General features: G+C 50.3%; 1 protein-coding gene across 4 annotated transcripts; it reads left to right on the top strand.

Annotated features, from left to right (window-relative positions):
* Window positions 1-60: 60 nt before the first annotated feature.
* On the top strand, window positions 61-22,775 carry MYORG (myogenesis regulating glycosidase; the record flags this gene model as incomplete). Of its 4 annotated transcripts, XM_082601763.1 has the most annotated exons (7): window positions 61-195; window positions 7,534-7,678; window positions 9,841-9,956; window positions 10,658-10,733; window positions 10,946-11,180; window positions 12,412-12,498; window positions 12,948-14,041. In XM_082601763.1, the coding sequence occupies 7 exons, from the start codon at window positions 61-63 to the stop codon at window positions 13,051-13,053; spliced, it is 900 nt and encodes a 299-aa protein (XP_082457889.1). In that variant the 3' UTR covers window positions 13,054-14,041. The 4 variants fall into 4 exon arrangements, with proteins under 4 accessions (XP_082457889.1, XP_082457890.1, XP_082457888.1 ...); XM_082601764.1 differs by lacking the exons at window positions 61-195; window positions 7,534-7,678; window positions 9,841-9,956; window positions 12,948-14,041 and adding an exon at window positions 18,805-22,775 and having other exon boundaries at window positions 10,541-10,733; XM_082601762.1 differs by lacking the exons at window positions 61-195; window positions 7,534-7,678; window positions 9,841-9,956; ... (2 more) ...; window positions 12,412-12,498; window positions 12,948-14,041 and adding exons at window positions 15,549-15,663; window positions 18,805-22,775.
* Between the last annotated feature and the right edge of the window lie 206 nt (window positions 22,776-22,981).

Here is a 22,981-nt window from a genome sequence, read left to right on the forward strand (position 1 = left end):
TGATGTCTTGCAGGAGCCCCTGGTAGGTAGAGCCCAGCACGGCATCCCCTAGACCCCACTATGTTCCTCTTTTCCCGTAAGACCAAGACCCCCATCAGCACCTACAGGGACTCCTACAGGGCTCCTACCTCCATCAAGGAGGTCTATAAGGACCCACCTCTGTGGGCCTGGGAAGCCAACAGGTTTGTGACTCCGGTAAGTGGCGAGCTGGAGCGGGGGTTGGGGGGTGGGCAGTCCAGAGTGTATGGCTGTGGGTGTCTGGATCACTGACAGTGTGTGGTTGTCATTATGTGTTTGTAATTCTTTGTAGCTTTGTGTGTGTGTGTGTGTGTGTGATTCATTTGCTTAGCCATGGAATTTATCATGATATATATAAAGTAATACGAGATCCTGCCCTCATGGTGCCCTCCTACTCCACCAGGGTAGGAGATGGGGAGAGATAGATGATAATCAAGAAATAAATAAGAGTTTTGTAAATTGTCCTAAATTCTGTAAAGGACATAAACAGGGTACTGGAAATGGAAAGTAACCAGGGAGAGCTACTTAAATAGAAGTAATGAAAGAGGGCTCTCTCTTTCAAGGTGACATGAGCTGAGACTGGAAAGGTGAGTGAGAAATAGCCATGTGAAGAACTGAAAGGATAGGATTCCAGGCAGAGTGATCAGAAAGTGCAAAGGCCCTGAGGCTGCCTGTGGGCTCTACCTACAGGCATGTTTTTATGCATGCTTATTACAGTCTCCTGTGTCTGTACTTGAGGACAGGTGGCCAAGTGGGGTTGTGCGGCTTTCACAAAATGGAGAGAAGATCTGTAAGTCTAATTGTGACTCTGCCCAAGGGAGTTTGTCTGTGTGTACCACCTAACAAAACTTTGCTGAGTACTTACATGTGTCAGGGACAATGTGGTTACAGTGAAGGGCCAAGGCTCTCTCGGCAAAAAGTGAACAAAGTAGGACTGCCCAGTGTGGAACATGCACCAACAGAGGCTTGTGCTGGTATAACAGCCAGAAAGCCACTCCCGGGACTTGAAGGGCAGGTCTGCTAAGAGATCCAGAAGAAGGACGCTCTGAGCAGAAGAGGAATGTGAGAAAGGGCAGCCCAGGGGCAGGGACCCACCAGGAACTGAGAACTGGAGCAGAGGGAGAGGCCAGCCCTATGGTAAGAGAGAAGCCTGCAGACCATGAAGGGCTTCAGGTTGTGTTGAGAAATGTGGTCATAATGGTCCAGACTTTTGAGCCTGGGAGTGTCATGCTTGGATTGTGAGTGACACACTCTGGCCACTGTGGCAGGAGATTGAAGGGGCTGGAGTTGAGGGCAGGAAGCCCAGTGAGGTGGTGAAGGATGAGGGAAGAGGATATAGGTGGGAGATAAGGAGAGACTGTAGCAGTGAAAAATAGGAGAGTATTTTTGAATAGGAGACTATTGTTGATACTCTCAATAGTACTCTCCTACTGTTGAATAGGAGAGTCTTTTAAAAATAATTTTTATAATTACAAAATAAATATATGCTCAATCAGAAAGTGGGGATCACTCAGAGAAGCACAAAGAAAACAGCCTATAATTCTCACTACCCAAAATAACTACCGTTAATTTATTATTATATGCCCTTTCAGGAAGCAAATATTTTTTTATGAAGGTGGTGTCATGTTATATACTAATATTTTGAATCTTGCTTTTTTCACAAAACCATATATCAAGTACATTTTCCTGTGTCAAAAATATTCTATAATGTAATTTTAATGACTATAGTGTTTTATTTTATGAATGTACCAAAATATGGTTGAGGAAATTTAGATTATTTATAAAATTTTGCTAGTATAATTATTCTTGTACATTCTTTGTATATATCAACTATTCCCTTAGGATAAATTCATAGATAGAAATTGTTGAGGGAAAGGATATGTGAATCTAAAAAACTTTGCATATACACTTCAAATTGCTGTGATAAGGGTTATAATAATCTACATGCCCACCAGCAAAATATGAAAGTGTCTGCCTGCTTTTCCAAACTCAATAGGAGGGAATTTTTAGGAAGCAGATAACACACCTTGGTCACCATCTAGATATAAAGAAGAGGGGAGAGATTAAGAGGACTTCTGGGTTTTGGACTCTGGAAAACTGGAGGAAGGGCAGTGCTACCAACTGAGATTTGGAATTGCAGATTAGAGAGAGATTAGGAGTTCATCTGGGGACAAAAATATTCAAGGGCTTCCAGGAAAAGATGTCTGCTGTGTAGCTGGATATACTTATCTGAAGCAAAAGAAAGAGGTTTGGGCTACAGACATGAATTCTGAAATCAACATATAGGTGGTAGCTGAAGTCATAGAGATTGCCAAAAAAAGAGTAAGAAAGTGGCCAAGGATGGGGCTTTGGAGAATATCAATATTTCAGGAGTAGGTAAAGGAAGAAGAGCCATAAAAGGAGACAGTGATAGGATGAAAATCATAGAGAAACCAACAAAGACAGCATTATTAGACAAAGCTCGGTGTCAAATGCTGTCAGCACAGAAAGGAATCTCTTGGATGTAGTAACACTTAGCCGCCTGGCTAAACAGCTTCAGCGACTGGTGAGGAATGAAAATCAGATAGCAGTGGGATTAATAATGAAGGAAAAGGCTTCTGCTTCTGGCAGTATGGTGGTCTAGAAACTCTGCAGGGCCCTCCTGCTTCCAAACAACTAGGTCCTGCATAAAAATTAATTTTCATTTTGTTTTGGACAGTCAGTGGAGATGAGTAGTAAGTATGCTAAGACAGGATTGCCCTGAGGACAAACGCCACTGTCGGTACTACAAGCAGGAGTTTAAGCCTTAAGCTAGCTGAAAGATGGAGCAACTGAACCTGTAAATTCCAAACTGAACCAGAAAGTCCAGTGATCTCTGGCTCCCTTCCTCCCCAACACACACACACACACACACACACACACACACACACACACACACACACAATGAATGTATATCTTCTATGGTGGAAAATATCCTCAATGTAGGTTTCCAGGTATCCTTAGAGTATGGTCAATCAAATCTGAGCTCACAATAAAAGACATAAGGAAACAAACCACCATATGACAGAGTCAACAGAAACAACAAACAGCAGACTTAAACCTCCAAGGATGTCAGATATTGGAAATAATAGTTAAAGAACACAAAATAATTATGAATTTTTCTGAGCAAAATGTGAACTCATCAAAATGAGGATGCAACAAGAGATTATATTTTGAAAAGAATGGACAGATTTTTTAAAGAAATGAAATTTTAGAAATAAAAGATATATGTGTTAAAACCAAAACTCAACGGATGGATTAAGGAGCAAATTAGACACAGCTTAAGAACATCAGTGAGATGAAAAACAGAGCAGGGGGACTTCCCTGGTGGTCCAGTGGTTAAGACTCCACGCTTTCAATGCAGGGGGCACGGGTTCCATCCCTGGCTGGGGAACTAAGATCCCACAGGCTGTGCAGTGTGGAAAAAAAAAAAAAAAAAAAAAAAAACAGAGCAAAAGAAGTTTCCCAGAATGCAGCACAGAGAGACAAAGAGCTATAGAAAATATGGAAGAAACATTAAGCAATATGAAAGAAAGAGAAGATCCCACACAACTACTCAGGGTTCCAGAAGGAAAGAGCAGAAAGGAGAGTAGTCATTATCTGAAGAGACAAAGGCTCTTGATTTTCAACAACTAACAAGAGAAATGAATCCATGGATTCTTAGATAACACGTGAAACTGCACAACACCAGCTTAAGAGATGACCTTAAAAACATGCAGAGAGAAATTATTTTCAATGTGTCCTCCTTTCAAGAACAAAAGAAAGATAAAGACACTTACAGACAAACAAAAACTAAAATATTTACTACAATAAGACTTATAATAGGGGGCTTCCCTGGTGGCACAGTGGTTAAGAACCTGCCTGCCAATGCAGGGGACACAGGCCCGAGCCCTGGTCCGGGAAGATCCCACACGCTGCTGAGCGGCTAAGTCCGTGCACTGCAACTACTGAGCCTGCACTCTACAGCCCGCGAGCCACGACTACGGAGCCCACGTGCTGCAACTGCTGAAGCCCTCGCGCCTAGAGCCTGTGCTCCGCAACAAGAGAAGCCACCGCAATGAGAAGCCCATGCGCCGCAACGAACAGTAGCCCCGGCTCGCCTCAGCTAGAGAAAGCCCACGCACAGCAACGAAGACGCAACACAGCCAAAAATAAAAATAAATAAATTTTTTTAAAAAGACTTATAATAAAGGAACTTCTAAAGGATACACTTTGGGGAGAAGGAAATGACAACAAAAGGAAGGTCTGAGATGCAAGAAGGAATAGTGAGCTAAGAAACTGGTAGACATGAGATAAATTTAAACATTGTCCATAGAAAATAATTATAATAATTTTTAAATTTAAAGAAAGAACCAAAATATTGGAAAACAATATCATGTAAATTGTATATTAGAAAACAACATCATGTAAGGTACAAGGATAGGAAAGGAATTTTTACAAAAACTGTCATTATTCACAGATGATACAGTTGTATTTATAGAATCTACAAATTATTAGAATAAGAGAATTTAGAAAGTTGGATGAATTTAAGATAAAAAGCATATTTAGGAAGCATAATCTTAAAATACATATATATCATTTTAGCAACAAAGAGTGAGAGTAAGTAGAAATAAATCTAACAATGTGTGCAAAACTGAATGGATAATATTATAAAACTTTGAATACCTTAAAAAAAATACTTAAATGAAGAGGCATAACATGCTCATGAATAGGAAGAGTCACTAACATAAAGATTCCATGCAATTCTGATTAAAATCTCAACAGGAGTTTTTGAAGAATTTGACAAGCTGTCTCTAAAATTTATACAGAAGAGCGAAGGCCCAAGAACTAGCTAAAACACACCTGGAGAAGAAGGGGACTTTCCCAGTCAGATATTAATATTTATTACCAAGCTATAGATATCCATAAAGCATAATATTACTGTAGGGATACACAAATTGATTAATGGAATAAAACCAGAAATGGAGCCACACATATATGGAAACGATATACAACAGAGATGACTGAAAGTAAAGCTATGGGAAAAGATGTATCAGGCTTGGGGTGGCATTACCAATCTGTGGGATAAGATAGATTACTCAATGAGACAACTGGTCATCCATGTGGATAAAAATTAAATTGATCCCCTAATTCACACCAAACCCCCAAACAAATTCCTGACAGATTAAGGCATAAATATGGAAAGTAGAACTATAATTTTAGAAAAAATTATGACATTATCTCCATTATCTTAGATTATGGATGGATTTCCTAAGTCACAAAAGCACCACATAAGAGATGAATAAATTCAACTGTGTTAAAATTAGGAACTTATGTTCATCAAAAGACACCAAAAAGAAAATGAAGTTACAAGCCACCAACTGAGAGACGATAACTGCAACATGTAACTGACAAAGGAATATGTAGACTGTATAAAGAACTATAATTCTCTGGGTTAAAATGAACACGTTTTGACTCCTTCCTAAAACCCCTTGAAAACTACAATAAATGCATATTTAAGACATAAATTTGCAAGAATAGTGAGAAGGAAGGACAATGACAACAAAATTTCAGAAGCTGGAAAGTGTGATAGATAAGTAGTAACTGACACAGCAGATCTGAGAAAGCTGAATCCAAAGCCAGCAGTGGGAAACACAAGACATAATTCAACTTAAAACTGCAGAATTTTTAAAAGGCTCAGAAATTGGTAATACTAGGTTTCTTTGGAACAGAAGATGGGACAGGGCCAAGGCTGAAACAATAATGATTTGAAAGCTAAGAAGCAATTAAACCCCCTCTTCTATTCCATGCCGTAGGGTGACTGCTCGCCCATCTCTGCAAAAGTCAGAAGGCTTATTTTTTTGGCAAGGATCTCAGGACTGGAGATTCCAGGCCCGGCTAAGTTCAGGGTACCGTACTGAAAACAGATGAACATCCGTATGCTGAATGCTAAACCCCCAGCAGCCCTCTCCTCCACTAGGTTCTCAGAACAATGGCAGCTAGGTCACTACTCTCAAGCCAAAGACTGAAAGAGTATCTTCCGAGGGATCTGATCAGCCCAAGAGAAAAGACCTACAGATACTGACAGAGTTTGCAACAAATAGTCTAGCCAGAGCATCCTACAATGATGCCCACCCACAGCTCAAAGCCTCCAATGAGCCTTTTTAGTCTCCTACTCATAAACATGAGCAGACAATCAAAGATTACAGACATCTGAGGAAAGCCTCGAATGGAAACACTGAAGAGTCTGTGAGTTCTTCTAAATGATTGTGTGTGTGTGTGTGTGTTTGTGTGAGCGTGTCTGAGTGTGTATGTACATCTATGAGTGTATCTGGGCGCACAGATCTATGTGTATGTCTGGACGTGCATGTGTTTGTGTGTATGTAAAACTCAGGGGAGTGCTAAGTCTTGGGGCCCCTCCACCCATATGGAGTATGACTGTGTAGGATCTGCCCACAGAACAAAACCTCAGCTGGGCACGGAGGATCCAAGAAGCCCCTCAGCTGAGGGGTTTTCAGGGGAGTAGGAGCACTAGAAGCAGCAAGGTCTCATCCCAGGCCAAGAGAAGCCTCTGCTCTTCAGATCATAAAGATGAAATGCGGTGCAACGGTGTCATCTCAGCACCTTGCTGCCCACTATGATGAGAAAGTCCTTTCTGGTGTCTGACTTTGCTGGGCGTCCCACCGCTGTAACCCAGCTGTCTTTTCATCCCAGCTGCCTACAGAGACGTGGGCCCACAACTAACTTGGCCATGTGCCTTTAGCTGAGGACAAGGGGGCCCTTGATCTGGGCTTCTACAGATCCAGCCAAACAAGGGGTGTTGGGATAAGATGAGGTGAACCCCAAGAAGCAGAGGGGCCCAGAGCCTGAACAAAGATCAGGAAAAAAATCAGGACAGGATGAGGACCAGCACAACGTAAATGTCAGGGTCAAGGGTAATATTGGTGTCAAGATGAGAGCCACAGCAGAATTAGGGTCAGAGAATTAGATTTTAAAGTAGGTGCCCCTCTGGCCCCATCCTTCATCTCCTTCAAGGTGCCAGATTCACAGAGAGCCCTTCCTGTCCAAAACACCTGCCTAAGGTAGCCAGCTCCCAGGGCAGCCAGCCTTTCCTGAGGTTGTTCCACGGGCCTGTTGCTCTGTTGGGGAAGACCCAGGCCATGCTCCCAGGCAGCACACAGTCTGGAAGAAAGAGGACAGGAACACCCAGCTCTGCCCTTATAGGTCCCAGTCAAGGAAAGGACAGAAATGAGAAGAACATCAGAAAACCACTCTGACTGAGGGAAAATGTTGGGTTCCAAGTCCGAGCCTTGGATGGAAGAAAAGGAGAAAAGGGTGATTCAAGCAAAAGAACTATGCAGAGGGAACCAAGGCTGGCCTGGGGATCCCTCTGGCATAGGGAGAGGGTTGGGAGACCCACCTGGGCTGACCTAAATAGGGGCTAAATCTAGGTCCAGCTGGATACCAAGGCTGGGGTCTCCATGCACCTAGCCATCTCCTCCCCTCTCTCCTTGCCAGGCCCTGACTCAGACTGTGAAGCGCCACGTGGATCCTGAAGCCCTGCAGAAGATGGTCAAGTGTGCTGTGCAGGACTACAGCTATAAGAGTTCCATACCAAGCCACCCCTACTTGCCTGAGAAATACTGGCTCTCTCAAGAGGAAGGTAGGGCCTCACGCATCACCCAACTGTGACCCCATTCAGTGACCCCAACAAAGACCCTACACCTGAACCCAACTTGACTTCTGACCTCCACCCTGATCCTATACAAACCTTATCCCCATCCTCGACCAGGGCTTCTTCTCTAATTACCCCCACTCCAGCTTGATTCCCAACCACCTGGCCTGACCTTGATCCTGACCCCTGACCCTGGAGGAGGAGATCCAGGCTCTGCCTTTTGGGAGCTCCCAGTCTATGCCAAAGAATTGGAAGAGGCCTGGGCCTTATCCCTAGAGAGAGGGAGGGAGCATTAACCTCCTCCAAACAAATTCCTCCATGTGTATTCCGGTGGTATCTTCTCCCATCTTCTTAGTGACCCTGTTCCATCAGGTTCCCTTCTCTCCTGCATCCCTCTGCCTCACCACATCTCTCTCCCCTCAACCCGGAAGCCTTTTCTAATTTCCTCCTGTCTAAAAATTCTCTCTCACTCCTCCCCTTCACAGCCAAGATTCTTGGAAATAGAGTCTATGTCTCTACTTCCTCACTCCTTAATGCCTTATGAGAAATTATCTTTCTCATTTGGTTAGGTGTTTATTATGTCTTCCTGTACATTCCAAAAGAACAGAGAGTCTTGTTTTATTTAGAGCTGTGCCCTCTCCACCTGGAATAGCAGCAGGCGTCATAAGTATTTGTTGAATGAATTGATGATTAATCTTCAATTGAAATTGGGAGTCTGCATCTCCTACACTCATGTTTAATGTTTATTAAAACTGATCTTGTATGGTTCTAATTACCTCATCCATGGGACTCTTCAGTCTTTTCCTCATGAGACCTACCCTATGTATTACACTCCGACCACTCTCTACTCTGTGAAACTCCTTCCTTCCTCAGCTTCTCTGATGCCTCAAATTCCTGGGTCTCTTGTCTAATCATTCTGGAAACATGGGGTTCCTCGGAATGCTGATCGGAGCCCTCCTCTCTCCTTATTCCTCTCCTGAGACCGTTTAATCTAACCCACATCTTTAATTACTGACAACTCTAAGTCTTTATTTCTAGTCTTGTCCTCTTACCAGGATTCCACTTTCCTTTATCTGATTATAATCAAATTTACCTGAATGGCCCCAAACACTTCAAACTCAGTATGTCCAACCCACCAACCTAGAACTCCAAGTCCCAACACACTGTCCCACACATACACGCACCTGCTCTTACTCTAGGGCTCCTAGAACTCCTTTCCTAATCTCTCACATGTATTCTTTAACATTGTTAGCGTGGTGGATCAGAGAGGAACTTACAGGACACTTAGGTGACTGGATGGGTGGGGCTTCGGAGGGTTTTAAGTAGAGAACTGTCTTGGTCAGATTTTCATTTATCATAAGTGCCCCAGTTTCTATGTAGAGATCGGATTGTAGGATTTCAGAATGAGGCAGGAAGACCAGTAAGCTAATAACAATAATAAAAACAATAATAATGTGATGATGATGATGATGGTAGTTTTCTCTGTGCCAGGCATTGTTCTAAATGTTTTACATATAATAACTTATTTAAATCTCACAACGACCCTATGGGGTAGATAGTATTATTACCCCCATTTTAAAATTAAGGAAACAGAGACAAGGTGAAATTAATTAACTAGATCAAGGTCACACACAGTTAATATCTGGCAGAGCTGAAATTTGAACCACAGGAGTCAGTCTACAGAGTCCATCCTATTAACCATGACGTTCTTGTCTCCTGGTTTAGGCACTGCAGAGATACAGGAGTGATATCATGGGGGACTGGAAGAAAGAATAGAGTCAAGTGATTTTAAGGAGGCAGAATAAGCAAACTTTGAGCCTGGATGTGGAAGATGAGAGGGAGGATTTGGGAGGAGGCCCGTTTCCAGGGTTTCCAGGTTGGCTGATTCAGAGAGGGTGGTGCCAAGATGAAAAGTGATCAGCTCAAAGGACCCAGGCTCCACTCAGAAGCTTGTCTTAGGTGGGATATAGGCTGCATCTCAGTGCCTAAATAAGACAAGTATGGGGCCAGGCTGGGCTTTTCTGGCCTACGGGAGACGAGTGAGAGTCCAGCTTTGTGCTGGGGATCAGAGGAAAAGCATCTAAGGGGTCCCAGATCCTGGGGCAGAATAAGGAGTAATACTGTCTTATGTCTCCACCCCTATGATCAAGCAGACAAACGCAACCCAAACCACCTGTGCGGTAACCGGTATAATACATGGAGGATGGGACCTTACAACTGTACGGGCTGGAACAAATGTGCCACATACCTTCCTCGGCTGCCTAAGGTATCTACTGTGCCCAGCAAAGATGCCTGGGGCCTGGGACCACCCCCCACTCCCCATGTGCCTCCCAAACCACAGTGTCTGATATTTCACCATTAGTTTCTCATCCCTTTCCCACCAACAATGCTCCAAGGCCTTTTCCCATTTGTGAGACTAGGGTTTATAAAAGAGTCCAGCCACGGCCCCAGGCATGAAGAAAGAGGGAAGATGTAAGGATACCAGGCAAGAGTAGGGGCTCTTAACTGTAGGTTGATGGCCGACCTCAGGTTGACTGAACCCTTCTGAATCAGAACTTCCTCAAGAATCATCAGAATTTTTCATAAGTTCCCCAAGTGATTCTGATGGGCAGGCAACACTGCAATATTGAAAAATCCCTATTAGAGAGACACAAAGACACAGCTACACAGAGTCGGCTAGACAAAAAAGGGTAAAATCAGAGGCAAACGGTGGGACAGGGGTGTCAGAGGTGCAGGTCCAGACCTGGTCCACCCACAGCTCCACTTCCCCCACCCCCACCACCTGGGAGGCGGAGTAAACCGCGTTGCCCAGCGACAACCCCAAACACTCAGAACGTGGGAGAGTAGGGGAGCTTCTGGAGGGCGGCAGAAGGCGCGGCCTGGGACTAGTCTGCGTGTTCTGGGAGAACCCCCAAAGGAGGAACTCTTCCGGGTCAGAGCTTGAGGCAGCGTGTGTGCCACTTCCAGGAGACCGGGATGGAGACAGCAGTTCGAGGAATGCCCTTGGTGTACCCTCCTAAGCCGGAGCGACTCAACGCCTACGGTAACAGATGGTGGGGCAGTGGAGGGAAATGGGTAGGCCAGAAGGACGGAGGGATGGAGACCCGAGGTACGGGGCGGAGGCCGAGGGTCCTGGAGAGGCTGTAACCTTGTCTCTATCTGTTTGTGTCTCCATCTCTTCCTGTCTCTGACCCTGTCTCTTCCCATTCCTGTGACTGTGTCTGGGTCTCCCGGGCTCGGGGCCCGCGGGCGCAGAGCGCGAGGTACTGGTGAACATGCTGAACTCGCTGTCACGGAACCAGCCGCTGCCAGAGATCACGCCCCGCTGCGGGTGTGTGGACCCGCTGCCGGGCCGCCTGCCCTTCCAGGGTTATGAAAGCGCTTGCTCGGGCCGCCACTACTGTCTGCGCGGCATGGACTACTGCGTCGCCGGGCCACCCTGCACCGAACGTCGCCTGCGACTTTTGCGCACAGAGCAGCCGACTGCAAGGTTCGCAGGGCCGCGCGCGCAGTAGCCGGGCCCCGCCCCCAAACAAGCCCCGCCCCCAGAGTCCCCCCTACCCCAGCTGCGGACGCGCCATCCCTAACCACTTCTAGCTCTGACCTGCCTCTGTGCCAGACCCCACCCCGCCTCCAGCCCGCGCGGTCCGCTTACTGGCGCCTCCCTGTCCCGCCCTGGGGCCTCACGGCCTGAACATACGGCTGAGGCGGGAGAACCTGCACGGAGATACCCGAGTTCCTGATCCTGTCCCTCCTGAACTGGGCTCAAGGTCAACCTGGGTCCTATACGTCTTCTGGAGGCTCTGCCCGAGGGTTTCTTTGAGGAGCAAACTCCGCACACCAGTTTGCTCCCCCTTCCCACACCCGCCGGCCCCGCCCCCTACCTGGTCACCCGGCCCTGGAGACGCAGGTTCTAGCTTGCGGCGTGCCATGTGTCCTCAGAACAGTGTCCCCTATTCCTGGGCCTCAGGTCACCGTTGGTAATGGGCAGGGTCATCGCTGGGTTCTAAGAAGGCAAGGAAGTGGTGACCGCATTACCAGAAGGGCCCTGGCCTCCTCGGAGCCCCGCACCACCTCTGGAGGTAGACAGCCTCGCGTGTTATTGTGGAGGAAACTGAAGCTCGAGCGCTCAGCAGAAGCCCAGACTGCAACGCGGTCTTTTCCCTGCACTTGGCGTTAGACAAGGCTGGCTGAGCCTGGGAGAACTCCAATGTCCGCGTCTGTCTAGAAAGCTGTGAAAGGGGGAGGGAGATCCTGAACCCTGTCCCTAAGCCCGTGGTGATACCCCGTCCCTCCCCAGGCTGAGAGAGACTGATTCATTGTGCAAAACTGGGTCTTATCCCTCACAAGGGCGTGGAGGAGCAAGAAAGTGCCTAAGCCTCAGAAACGTCGCCTCGTCGATAAGCTGGAGTAATTGCTGTCCCATGTTGAGGATCCGGGGGCTCCCAGGTCCTCAATGACTGTACCCCAACATTCCCCAGAGTACAGCGTTCTCCGCCGCCCAGCCTGGGCGGCAGAAACGAGGCCTTAGAGGGAGAGGGACTTTAGGTGTCTTCCCAGAGGCGACGTTTCAAGGTCTTGAAGAGACAGGAGGCCAGAAGGGAGGATCTCCGAGCAGTAGGACTGACACCTGAAGTGCGGCTCAGAGTCTTGGTCTGGGTTGGGGCGTAGAGGGAAGTCAAAAGGCCTGACCCATTCCTGCCCACCGCTTCCTCCTCCAGGAGTGTATCGCCCTGCGAGCACCGGAAGGGAATGCAATGTGCTGTTATAACTCCCGCGCCGTCATACTACCCTTGTCCGAACCTTAGGTAAATCTGGCGTGCACACATGCAAATGCGCACCCACACAGAAGCTGTAACCTTGGCATGGCGGGGGACCCAGGGACTAGTTGGGATAACTGACCGCTGTGATGCACCGACTGGAAGATGACACCAGGGGGCGATGGTGCCATGGGGAAGTCAAAGCTGGCAACTAAATGAGAGGGCATGGAGATGGCATTGAGGGTTTACAGGTTGGCAGTGGGGCTTAGAGTCAAGAGATCAGGGCGTTAGGTTCAGGGCTTGAATTAAAGTGTAAAAAGTCAGTGTTAGGGAGCAGGTATTGGGAGTCAAAAATTTAACAGTAGAACCTGAGGTCAAGAGGTCAGTGTTGGAGCCTAGGGCCATTATTCGGGACAAAATGTTGGGATAAGATTAGCGCTGAGAATTGGAGTCAGACATATGAGGGTCCAAAAGGGCCAACCCATCTCTCCCCACAGATGGGAAACAAGTCACTTCAAGAAGACCGGTGGCCCCCAGAGAAACAACTATGTCTTCCACCCTGAGTTTGTGTCCGAGACCTATCCTGACTACCACTGCCGGTAGAGCCCGGGCTGCCCGGGGCCAAGGGGGCTGAACAATAAATTCATTCTTCATCCTAAAGGCTGCCTCTCATGTCCTTACCCAGCAGGATCTGGCAATGAGGAGCCAGTCACTCAGGCCTCTGCCAAGCCCCCTCAACTGAGATACAGTTTCTCAAAGTCATCTTGCCCTGAGCCCTCCCCACTCCATCATCTCAGTACTTCCCTTGGGTGGCCCTGAGTGCCCTCCTGACGCATGGCAGTAGCCCTATGAGGGGCATGACCTCCTCCTTTCCATCCCAGAGCCCAAACTAATGGGCCCACCTAGCCACGCAGGAGGGCCCATCTACCTCCCATCCTAGGAGGGCCCCACAGCTGCCATTTCCCCAATATCCCACAAACCTAGATGTCCCTTCACCCCCATATCTCAGTGGACCCAGAATCGCCCATCCTGCAGTCAGAGCCATGTCCCTATACTCAAAGCTCTTGATCTCTGTTCCCAGAGTCTCCATCACAGCGACTCCAAAGTCCATGTTCAGATACCCTTGCTGCCCTCCCCCACCCAAGGCCAAGAGGTCCAAAACAATTTTAGAGGGTTTCATGATCAAGAAATTTCAAATTACAAAACAAGCCCTGCATCATCAGAAAATCTACAAACAACAAATACTGGAGAGGGTGTGGAGAAAAGGGAACCCTTTTGCACTGTTGGTGGGAATGTAAATTGTTACAGCCACTATGGAGAACAGTATGGAGGTTCCTTTAAAAACAAAAAATAGAACTACCATATGATCCAGCAATCCCACTACTGGGCATATACCCAGAGAAAACCATAATTCAAAAAGACACATGCACCCCAATATTCATTGCAGCATTATTTACAACAGCAGGTCATGGAATCAACCTAAATGCCCATCGACAGATGAGAGGATAAAGAAGTTGTGGTACATATATACAATGGAATATTACTCAGCCATAAAAAGGAACGAAATTGAGTCATTTTTTGAGACGTGGATGGATCTAGAGACTGTCATACAACAGAGTGAAGTAAGTCAGAAAGAGAAAAACAAATATTGTATATTAACGCATGTATGTGGAACCTAGAAAAATGGTACAGATGAACCGGTTTGCAGGGCAGAAGTTGAGACACAGATGTAGAGAACAAACGTATGGACACCAAGGGGGGAAAGCCGTGGCGGGGGGTAGGTGGGGATGGTGGTGTGATGAATTGGGCAATTGGGATTGACATGTATACACTGATGTGTATAAAATTGATGACTAATAAGAACCTGCTGTATAAAAAAATAAAATAAAATTTAAAAACAAACAAACAAAATAAAACAAAGCCCTGGGGGACTTCCCTGGTGGCGCAGTGGTTAAGAATCCGCCTGCCAATGCAGGGGACATGAGTTCAATCTCTGGTCCAGGAAGATCCCACATGCCACAGAGCAACTAAGCCCGTGCGCCACAACTACTGAGCCTGTGCTCTAGAGCCCGTGAGCCACAACTACTGAAGCCCACGTGCCTAGAGCCTGTGCTCTGCAACAAGAGAAGCCACTGCAATGAGAAGCCCGCACACTGCAACGAAGAGTAGCCCCCACTCGCTGCAACTAGAGAAAGCCCACGTGCTGCAACGAAGACCCAACGCAGAAAGAAAAAAAAAAAAGCCCTGTTTCTCTGTCCCTCAGGGAGCAAGCGGTGGGGTGTTCTGGAGCCTCTAGGATCTTCAGTATTTTTGCACCCCGTTCCTACTGGGTGCAGCTGTATAGCGGGGCACGCCCACCTCCTCGCAGCAGGGGCACTTCTAAGGGCTGCCAAGAAGGGGAGTGGGTGGGGGAAGACTGCAAAATATGGAGCAGAATCCGGTCTTCTCAGTCCCTGATCTCAGGCACTGCTGGTCTGGTCCGGTGGGAGCTGACAGCTTGGGCCTCCCGGCTGATGGAACTAGGCTCCACTCCGTGGGGTCCTTGATTGGATCCGACCTGCACTGAGCCGCTGAGATCCTCCCAGAATTCCGCTACCCTTTTTCCATATGGAAAAAGAGCTAATGAGAGCGTTATACCGAGACGGCCTCAACCTCCCCAAATCTGGAGGAAAAGGAATCCCAAGGGCCAGCTCTGTCCCTTTACCCTGTGGCTCGCTCCTTCTCATACACATCCCAAATTTAGCCGGCAGGTGCGAGAACCCTAACCTTCGACAGCCGCACCTCCCTCCAGAACTACAGTTCCCAGCAGACCTGGGGCAGAGCCCCGCCCGCGTGCGGGTAAGCGATGGTCCAGAGGGGGCGGGCCTGCAGGCGGGGGGCGGAACCGGGAGGCACCGGGCTGGCGGCGGGCCCGAGCTGCCAGGAGCTGGGCACAGAACAGAAGAGGAAGGTGGGGGCTAAGGGGCGTGAACTCAAGTGCGCGTGACAATGTGGGAGGATGGTCGGGCGCCAGGGGCGGAGCTGGACTCCGAGACTCTAGACGAGACCGAATGACTGGGGCGTGGCCGAGCAGCCAAGGGGCGGGGCTCGAGGACGGCCTCAGCTGTTCCCAGCTAGGCAGCGCCCCGCGCTGCACCGTGGCAGCTCAACTTCTGCTAACTTGGAGGGGATCTGCGGGAGCCTCCATTCACCCCCACTTCTGGGGTCACTTCCGTGAGTGCGCCCAGCGGGAAGACCTTGGGGGGTTGCTGAGGGAAAATATTTCCTGAACTTTCTCTCTGACAGATGAATAGGTGGGGCGAGCCTGGACACCTGGGCCCCTTCTTCGGCCGCGGTTCCCAGCGGGCGACCGCCCTCTTGACCTCAGTCTGTCCTTTCGGACATTATAGCTGCAGCGCTGGGAGTGGGTGTAGAGTATTGCAGGCTGTAGGCTCAGTCACTCTATACCCCCGGATCCGCTCGCTGGGCAGGACGGGGAGAGGGCCCGGATAGAGTTGCCTTTGGCATTTCCACCCCCCACCCTATCCCTGGGAATTGTGTTGGACAAAGGACCCAACGTGGAATGGCCTCCTTTTAGTTGGGCTAGGCCCGACCCTCCCCCTTAGGCATGGCTAGGGGCTGGAAGCCAAGACTGAGGTTGACTGTCAAGTGGGGAGAGGCTTGGCTAGGGCAAACCTACCTGCCAGCATTAGCCTGTGGCTGGCCAGATGGCGGAGGCGGCAGATTACAGGGGTCTCTGGCACCACCGTTAACACCAGAATCACAGTTCCTCCCCCACAGCCCCTGTACCAGATGCCATTAAAATCACCACTTCCCATCCCCAAGAAGCCTTCCTGGGGCAAGTAGCAGCACCAGCCCTTGGGAATACAGGTCTCACCATGCCCATAACCTCCTGATGGAAGCCTGTCCCACCCTCTTGGCCACAAAGCTCCTTTTCTCTCCTGCATTCAGATAGCCAGTCAGACCATTAGCTCCCTGTCAGGGTTAAGCTGGGATTTTGGATTCAGGCAACCCTGCTACCTGAGTGACTTCAAACAAGTTCCTTTTTCTGTTTGGGCCACTGTTTCCTCATCTATAAAATGGGCACTGCAGCTGTGCCTCCTATTCAGCATTATTGTTAGGGTTGGATGCCATGGTGGCATTAGGGAGACCAGCAGAGGGCCTCTGGGTTTTTGTCCTCATCAAAGAACCTCAGAACCCTAGAAAGTAAAAATTCTCAAGACCTAAGTGTTTGAAAAGGCTTTTGAGGTCACCTTGGTGGACTGGCCATGCCTCCAGGGGTCATGAGATAGGCTGACTTAATATGAAAGTTTTGAGGATGAGCAGTCTCTGTCCTACTCAGATACGGACCCTTTCTCCCTATTCCCTTAGTGCCCAGAATGGGGCCTTGGTTGTCTCGAATGAATTGAATATAAATGTACAGCTGGTCTGGCCTGGGCCACCTAAGGCCTTTGGGTCCTGCTTAGCTTAAGGGCATCAGCTAAAGGCTATGCCTGCATTTTCCAGGAAGGCTTTTCCAGCCTATACCTACAGGAAGGGAAGTCCATAGTAGGTTGGGGGAATTTTGAAGGCTAAGTTGTATGGGGTGAGAGGAAGGGAATAAGAGACTGTTCTAGACCAGCTGGAACTGACCCGTTTAGGGAGTTGGGGGAGGGAGCTCAGAGAATAAGGCCCTGAGATAGAACCTCACTGGGGTGGGGGGGGCATTATGGGGAGCTGTATGTTGACATCTGGGATAAAAATTCCAATCTGCACCTGGCACCTGGCATTCTTGATAATCTCTTCATGGGAGAGGTGGGGGAAGTGAGAACGCTGAGCAATTCTGGTGTCTCCTTGGAAATTGCTGGGGACTGGCATCTGGGAGGAGTCTAACTGCTGTTTGCCAATCGCCCTCTCTCCTTCCCTCCAGCTGGAGCAGGTGGGCAGCCAGCAGGCTGGCAGTGTATGTCTGTGTATGCACGTGGCTGGTGCTATTTCTTTGCTGGACTCTGCCCTGAGGGCTGAGACAGGAAGGGTCAGTAGCCTTGAACAGCAGGTTTGGACACACACCTCCTCCCAAGTCTGTGTTTCTGTGTAGTCATATCTGAATCTTTAGCATGCAGTATATAAGAGTGGATTGTGTAGTAGGGGGTGTCTGATTGCCAGAGAGCTGGTAGGTGGGGGAGAGAAGTTGGCCCAAGATGGGTGGGTGAAATTTCCTAAAGCAGGTGGCCTGAGGATTGAGGTTAGGAAAGAACTGAGCTTGGTAGTCATAGGATAGGCTTGGCTGAAAATGGAATCAGAAGGACAGGTGAGAGCATGTATGCCTTGAACTTCAATTTGCAAAGCTCACACTTCTGAACTTCATCATGGGGGTCATGAGCAGCTCCCAAAACTAGGGAGAGATGTAATCTGATAAGTGTTTTAGAAAGATCACTATAGCTGCTGTGAGCAGAAGGCATTGGAGGAAAACAAGTTAAAAGCAGGGAGGCCTATCGGGGAAGTGTTGCAACGATACAGGGGAGAAATGACAGTGCTCTAACTAGGGTAGGGGCAAACAGGACAGTGGGTGAGTGCTAGAGACAAAGCCAGAAGGTAGCTGGCCCACAGGTGTGGTGCTGGCAGCAGAGCAGGAAGGTGGGCAGGGAAATGGACTTGGTGATCCTGATGGCTGAGAGCAGAGTGGAGTTTGAGAGCAAAGAGAGGGAGATGGGAGAAGACACCAAGCCCCCATGCTAGGCTCCTGACCCCAGTCCTAAAGTCCAAACCCAACCTCACCCCCCCTCCAAACCAGGCCCTTGGACTGAGTCTGGCTTTGAGTATCTTCTCTAATCTCCAGATTTAATATGGCTTCTGACTCAAGATTAAATTCCATGCCTGAACTGTTCCCCTTCCTCTCTCCTCTCCCGCTCCCCACACAGGGAAGCCAGCCTCCTGCTGTGTCAAAGGTCTTAAGGAGCTGGCTTGCTTATCCCCCCTCTCCCACCATGGCCACACCTCTGGGAAACTAGACCCTCTCCAGATTCCTCTCCTTCTCTTCAGCCTGAACTGCCCCCATGTGTGATCCAGGGAGGCCTGATTAATTCCGTGATCCTGGACAGCTCCCTGACCCTGTCTGGGTTTGTTCCTCCACCAGGAAAATGGTGATGCATACCATCTGCCCCTCCCCTTCAGAGTCCTGACTAATTTTGGCAAGCAGTGGGGCCCATGAGAAAGGGTAGGTAAAATGCAGACAGAACGACCTGGTAAGAGTAAAGCCCTTTCGTCCCAGTATACACTTTCCCAAAATATACACTTCTTTCTTGTGGCAGCAAATGTAAAAACTATGGAAGGAGAAAGCTCAGTTCCACCTCTCTCTTCCCCTTCCTGACTCAGGCAGGCCAAGTTCAGATGGGCTTTGTCGGGTGGCCCCACTGCCTGCTCCTTCCTTAACTGGGGGCTGATGCCCGAGAATCCTCAGGAAAAGAGCCAGGCCTACCCCCGCCGCCGCCGACCTGGGAGCCACACAGGTCGTAAGAGCCCCGAGGCTGTCGCAGCTGCAACCATGTACACCTTCTTGCCTGACAACTTCTCGCCTACCAAGCCCAAGCCGTCCAAAGAGCTGAAGCCGCTGCTGGGCTCCGCAGTGCTGGGGCTGCTGCTGGTGTTGGCCGCGGTGGTGGCCTGGTGCTACTACAGCGCCTCTCTACGCAAGGCGGAACGCCTGCGGGCCGAGCTGCTGGACCTCAACCGCGGTGGCTTCTCCATTCGCAACCAGAAGGGCGAGCAGGTCTTCCGCCTGGCTTTCCGCTCGGGCGCATTGGACCTCGATTCCTGCAGCCGCGACGGCGCCCGGCTTGGCTGCTCTCGCACAGCGGATGGGCGCCCACTGCACTTCTTCATCCAGACTGTGCGGCCGAAGGACACGGTCATGTGCTACCGCGTGCGCTGGGAGGAGGCAGCGCCGGGGCGCGCGGTGGAGCACGCCATGTTCCTGGGCGACGCGGGGGCGCACTGGTACGGCGGCGCGGAGATGAAGACCCAGCACTGGCCCATCCGCCTGGACGGCCAGCAGGAGCCTCAGCCCTTCGTCACCAGCGACGTCTACTCCTCCGACGCCGCATTTGGAGGCATCCTCGAGCGCTACTGGCTGTCGTCGCGCGCAGCTGCCATCAAGGTCAACGACTCGGTGCCCTTCCACCTGGGCTGGAACAGCACGGAACGCTCTCTGCGGCTGCAGGCACGCTACCACGACACGCCCTACAAGCCGCCCGCCGGCCGCGCTGCTGCGCCCGAGCTCAGCTACCGCGTGTGTGTCGGCTCCGATGTCACTTCCATCCACAAGTACATGGTGCGGCGCTATTTCAACAAGCCATCGAGGGTGCCAGCACCTGAGGCCTTCCGGGACCCCATATGGTCCACGTGGGTGCTGTACGGGCGCTCGGTGGACCAGGACAAGGTGCAGCGTTTCGCTCAGCAGATCCGCCAGCACCGCTTCAACAGCAGCCATCTGGAAATCGACGACATGTACACGCCTGCCTATGGCGACTTCGACTTCGATGAGACCAAGTTTCCCAACGCCAGCGACATGTTCCGCCGCCTGCGCGACGCTGGCTTTCGCGTCACGCTCTGGGTGCACCCGTTTGTCAACTACAACTCATCGTGTTTTGGCGAAGGCGTGGAGCGCGAGCTGTTTGTGCGTGAACCCACGGGCCGGCTCCCTGCTCTCGTGCGCTGGTGGAATGGCATCGGCGCCGTGCTCGACTTCACGCGCCCGGAGGCCCGCGACTGGTTTCAGGGGCATCTGCGACGACTGCGTTCGCGCTACGCCGTGGCCTCCTTCAAGTTCGACGCTGGAGAGGTCAGCTATTTGCCACGGGATTTCAGCACCTACAGGCCGCTGTCCGACCCCAACATATGGAGCCGGCGCTACACAGAGATGGCGCTGCCCTTCTTCTCACTGGCCGAGGTCCGTGTGGGCTACCAGTCACAGAACATCTCGTGCTTCTTCCGCCTGGTGGACCGCGACTCGGTGTGGGGCTACGATCTGGGGCTGCGCTCGCTCATCCCCGCCGTGCTCACTGTCAGCATGCTGGGCTACCCGTTCATCCTGCCCGATATGGTGGGTGGCAACGCGGTGTCTGAGCGCACAGTGAGCGGCGGCGATGTGCCCGAGCGTGAGCTCTACGTGCGCTGGCTGGAAGTGGCCGCCTTCATGCCAGCTATGCAGTTCTCCGTTCCACCCTGGCGGTACGACGCCGAAGTGGTGGCCATCGCGCACAAGTTCACTGCACTGAGGGCCTCACTCGTGGCGCCGCTGTTGCTTGAGCTGGCTGGTGAGGTCACTGACACGGGAGACCCCATCGTGCGCCCCCTCTGGTGGATCGCGCCGGGCGACGAGACGGCGCACCGCATCGACTCACAGTTCCTTATCGGAGACACGCTGCTTGTGGCGCCGGTACTGGAGCCAGGCAAGCAGGAGCGGGACGTCTACCTGCCCGCAGGCAAGTGGCGCAGCTATAAGGGTGAGCTTTTCGACAAGACGCCAGTGCTGCTCACGGATTACCCCGTTGACCTGGACGAGGTCGCCTACTTCATCTGGGCATCCTGACCCAGCCCAGGACCCAGAAACCCCACAGCCCTAACCCTAGTCTTCATGTAGGCCTCTAACCCTGCATCACAGCCACACCGGGTATCCCCAGGAAGTCCCCATCTCTGTACCACCCACTAAGTGGGTACTGAAGTAAATGTGCTGGAGCCAGCTCCTGTAGGGCCAGGGGAGAAGACCTCTCCCTCCACTGGAGTGGCAACCTCCCACTCCAGTGCACAATCTTAACAGCCCTCTTTCTCTCCATACTCACTCCAGTCTACAGAAACCTCTTCCCTGGGCTGAGGGCAAGAGAGCACAGAGGGAAAAGGTCAGCTCTCTTCCTGTTAAACACAGTTGGGTTTTAAAAGCACAGAGAGAAACCTCACCCTCCATCCTGGCCTGAGTGGCCATCTTTGTCCTTCTGAGGTGGTCACTTGATCCTCTTTAAGGTCCCAAAATAGCCCCCAGCCACACTTAGAAAGGGCACATTTTCAGTGTTGGAAGCCAGGTCCTGAGTCCCCAGCACTGGCCTGACCTGTGGCTGACCTGGTCCCACCCCAGCTGGCGAAAAGAGACAGAGGTACCTGGCCAACTGACAAGGAGGCAGGAGGTCCCCTCCCAAAGGACAGGTGGACTAGGCTCAGCACAGAGCCATCATCATTGTCCCTCATTTGTGAAGAGCTCCTAACACCGCACTAATGCATCTGTGTACACACATGGTTCAGCCCTGGGCGAGGGCCACTGCCTGATGGGCAAAGACTTGCAAAGCCATGCAGGCCAGACTTGATGCCTTAACTCAAGAACGTGTGTGTGTGTGTGTGTGTGAGAGAGAGAGAGAGAGAGAGAGAGAGAGAGAGAGAGGGAGAGAGAGGGAGAGAGAGAGAGAGGGAGAGAGAGAGAGAGAGAGGCATCATATGTCCCTGGTGCAGTACCTCCGAGGCTGCATAAGCCTGGAGGGAGAGGGCAGGGAGCAAATTTGAGGTTTTGATTGTTGACTTGGTCCCTTCCTAGGTGATGTCTCTGGGACTCTAGTAGGAAATAAACAGTCCTTTCCAGATTCCTCAGCTGCCTCACTCCCTGCACACGTGAGGTGTGGCTTAAAAGGGAGTGATGTTAGGGACTTCCCTGGCAGTCCAGTGGTTAGGACTCTGTGCTTCCATTGCAGGGGGCACAGGTTCGATCCCTGGTCTGGGAACGCCACAAGTGGGGGGTGCAGCCAGAAATAGAAAAAAAAAGGGGGAGGGAGCGATGTTCTTATTCTGGTAGTGGTGTGCTTTAGCACAAAAACTACCGCACACATCGACTCCTACAAATATACATACAGGGTAAGGTCTTTCATTTTAGCCATTTTCCCTTTCTAAGAAAAGCAACCTCAGCCAGAGTGAGTTTCTCCTGACTTTGCAGCTGAGTCTGGGGAAGGAGTGGCTTGCCAGATCAGGGAGGTGGGAAACAGGGCAGGGCTCAGCTTCCCGTAATGGCTTGGACAGCAGAATCAGTCCCTCACCCCCTAGCGAATGCATCTCTTTGCCCACCCCTCCACCCCCTCTATTTTCTCAGTGTGAAGAATGCTATGCTAATGAAAGTTTAGGAGCACTCACCCATGATTCTACCACTCATCTGCAAGCTGTAAGCTGCTTAACCTCACTGAGCCTCAGTTTCTTCAGATGTAAAATGGTGATAATAACACTACCTCCCAGGTTGTTAAGGGAATTATAAGCACAGATTTATATAAGGTGCCTAGCACAAGTAGGTGCTCAATAAAAGCTAATATAATGGGTTTTTTTTTTCTTGTTTAAAAATAACATGGATTTTTCCAGGCCCCAGCTCCCAGCCCAGCTGGCTTCCTCTGGGCCTGCATGTGACACCCTCTTCCCAAACCTCTGCACATAGCACCCAGTTGAACTCTGAGTTTGTGACCCGAGGGACACTGTGATCCAGGAGAGAGGCAAGGGAAGAGACATCTGAAGTGGAATGTCAGGAGCC

Source organism: Mesoplodon mirus (genome assembly GCF_964341445.2).
Source record: "Mesoplodon mirus genome assembly, chromosome: 1".
In the NCBI taxonomy this organism is placed as follows: Eukaryota; Metazoa; Chordata; class Mammalia; order Artiodactyla; family Ziphiidae; genus Mesoplodon; species Mesoplodon mirus.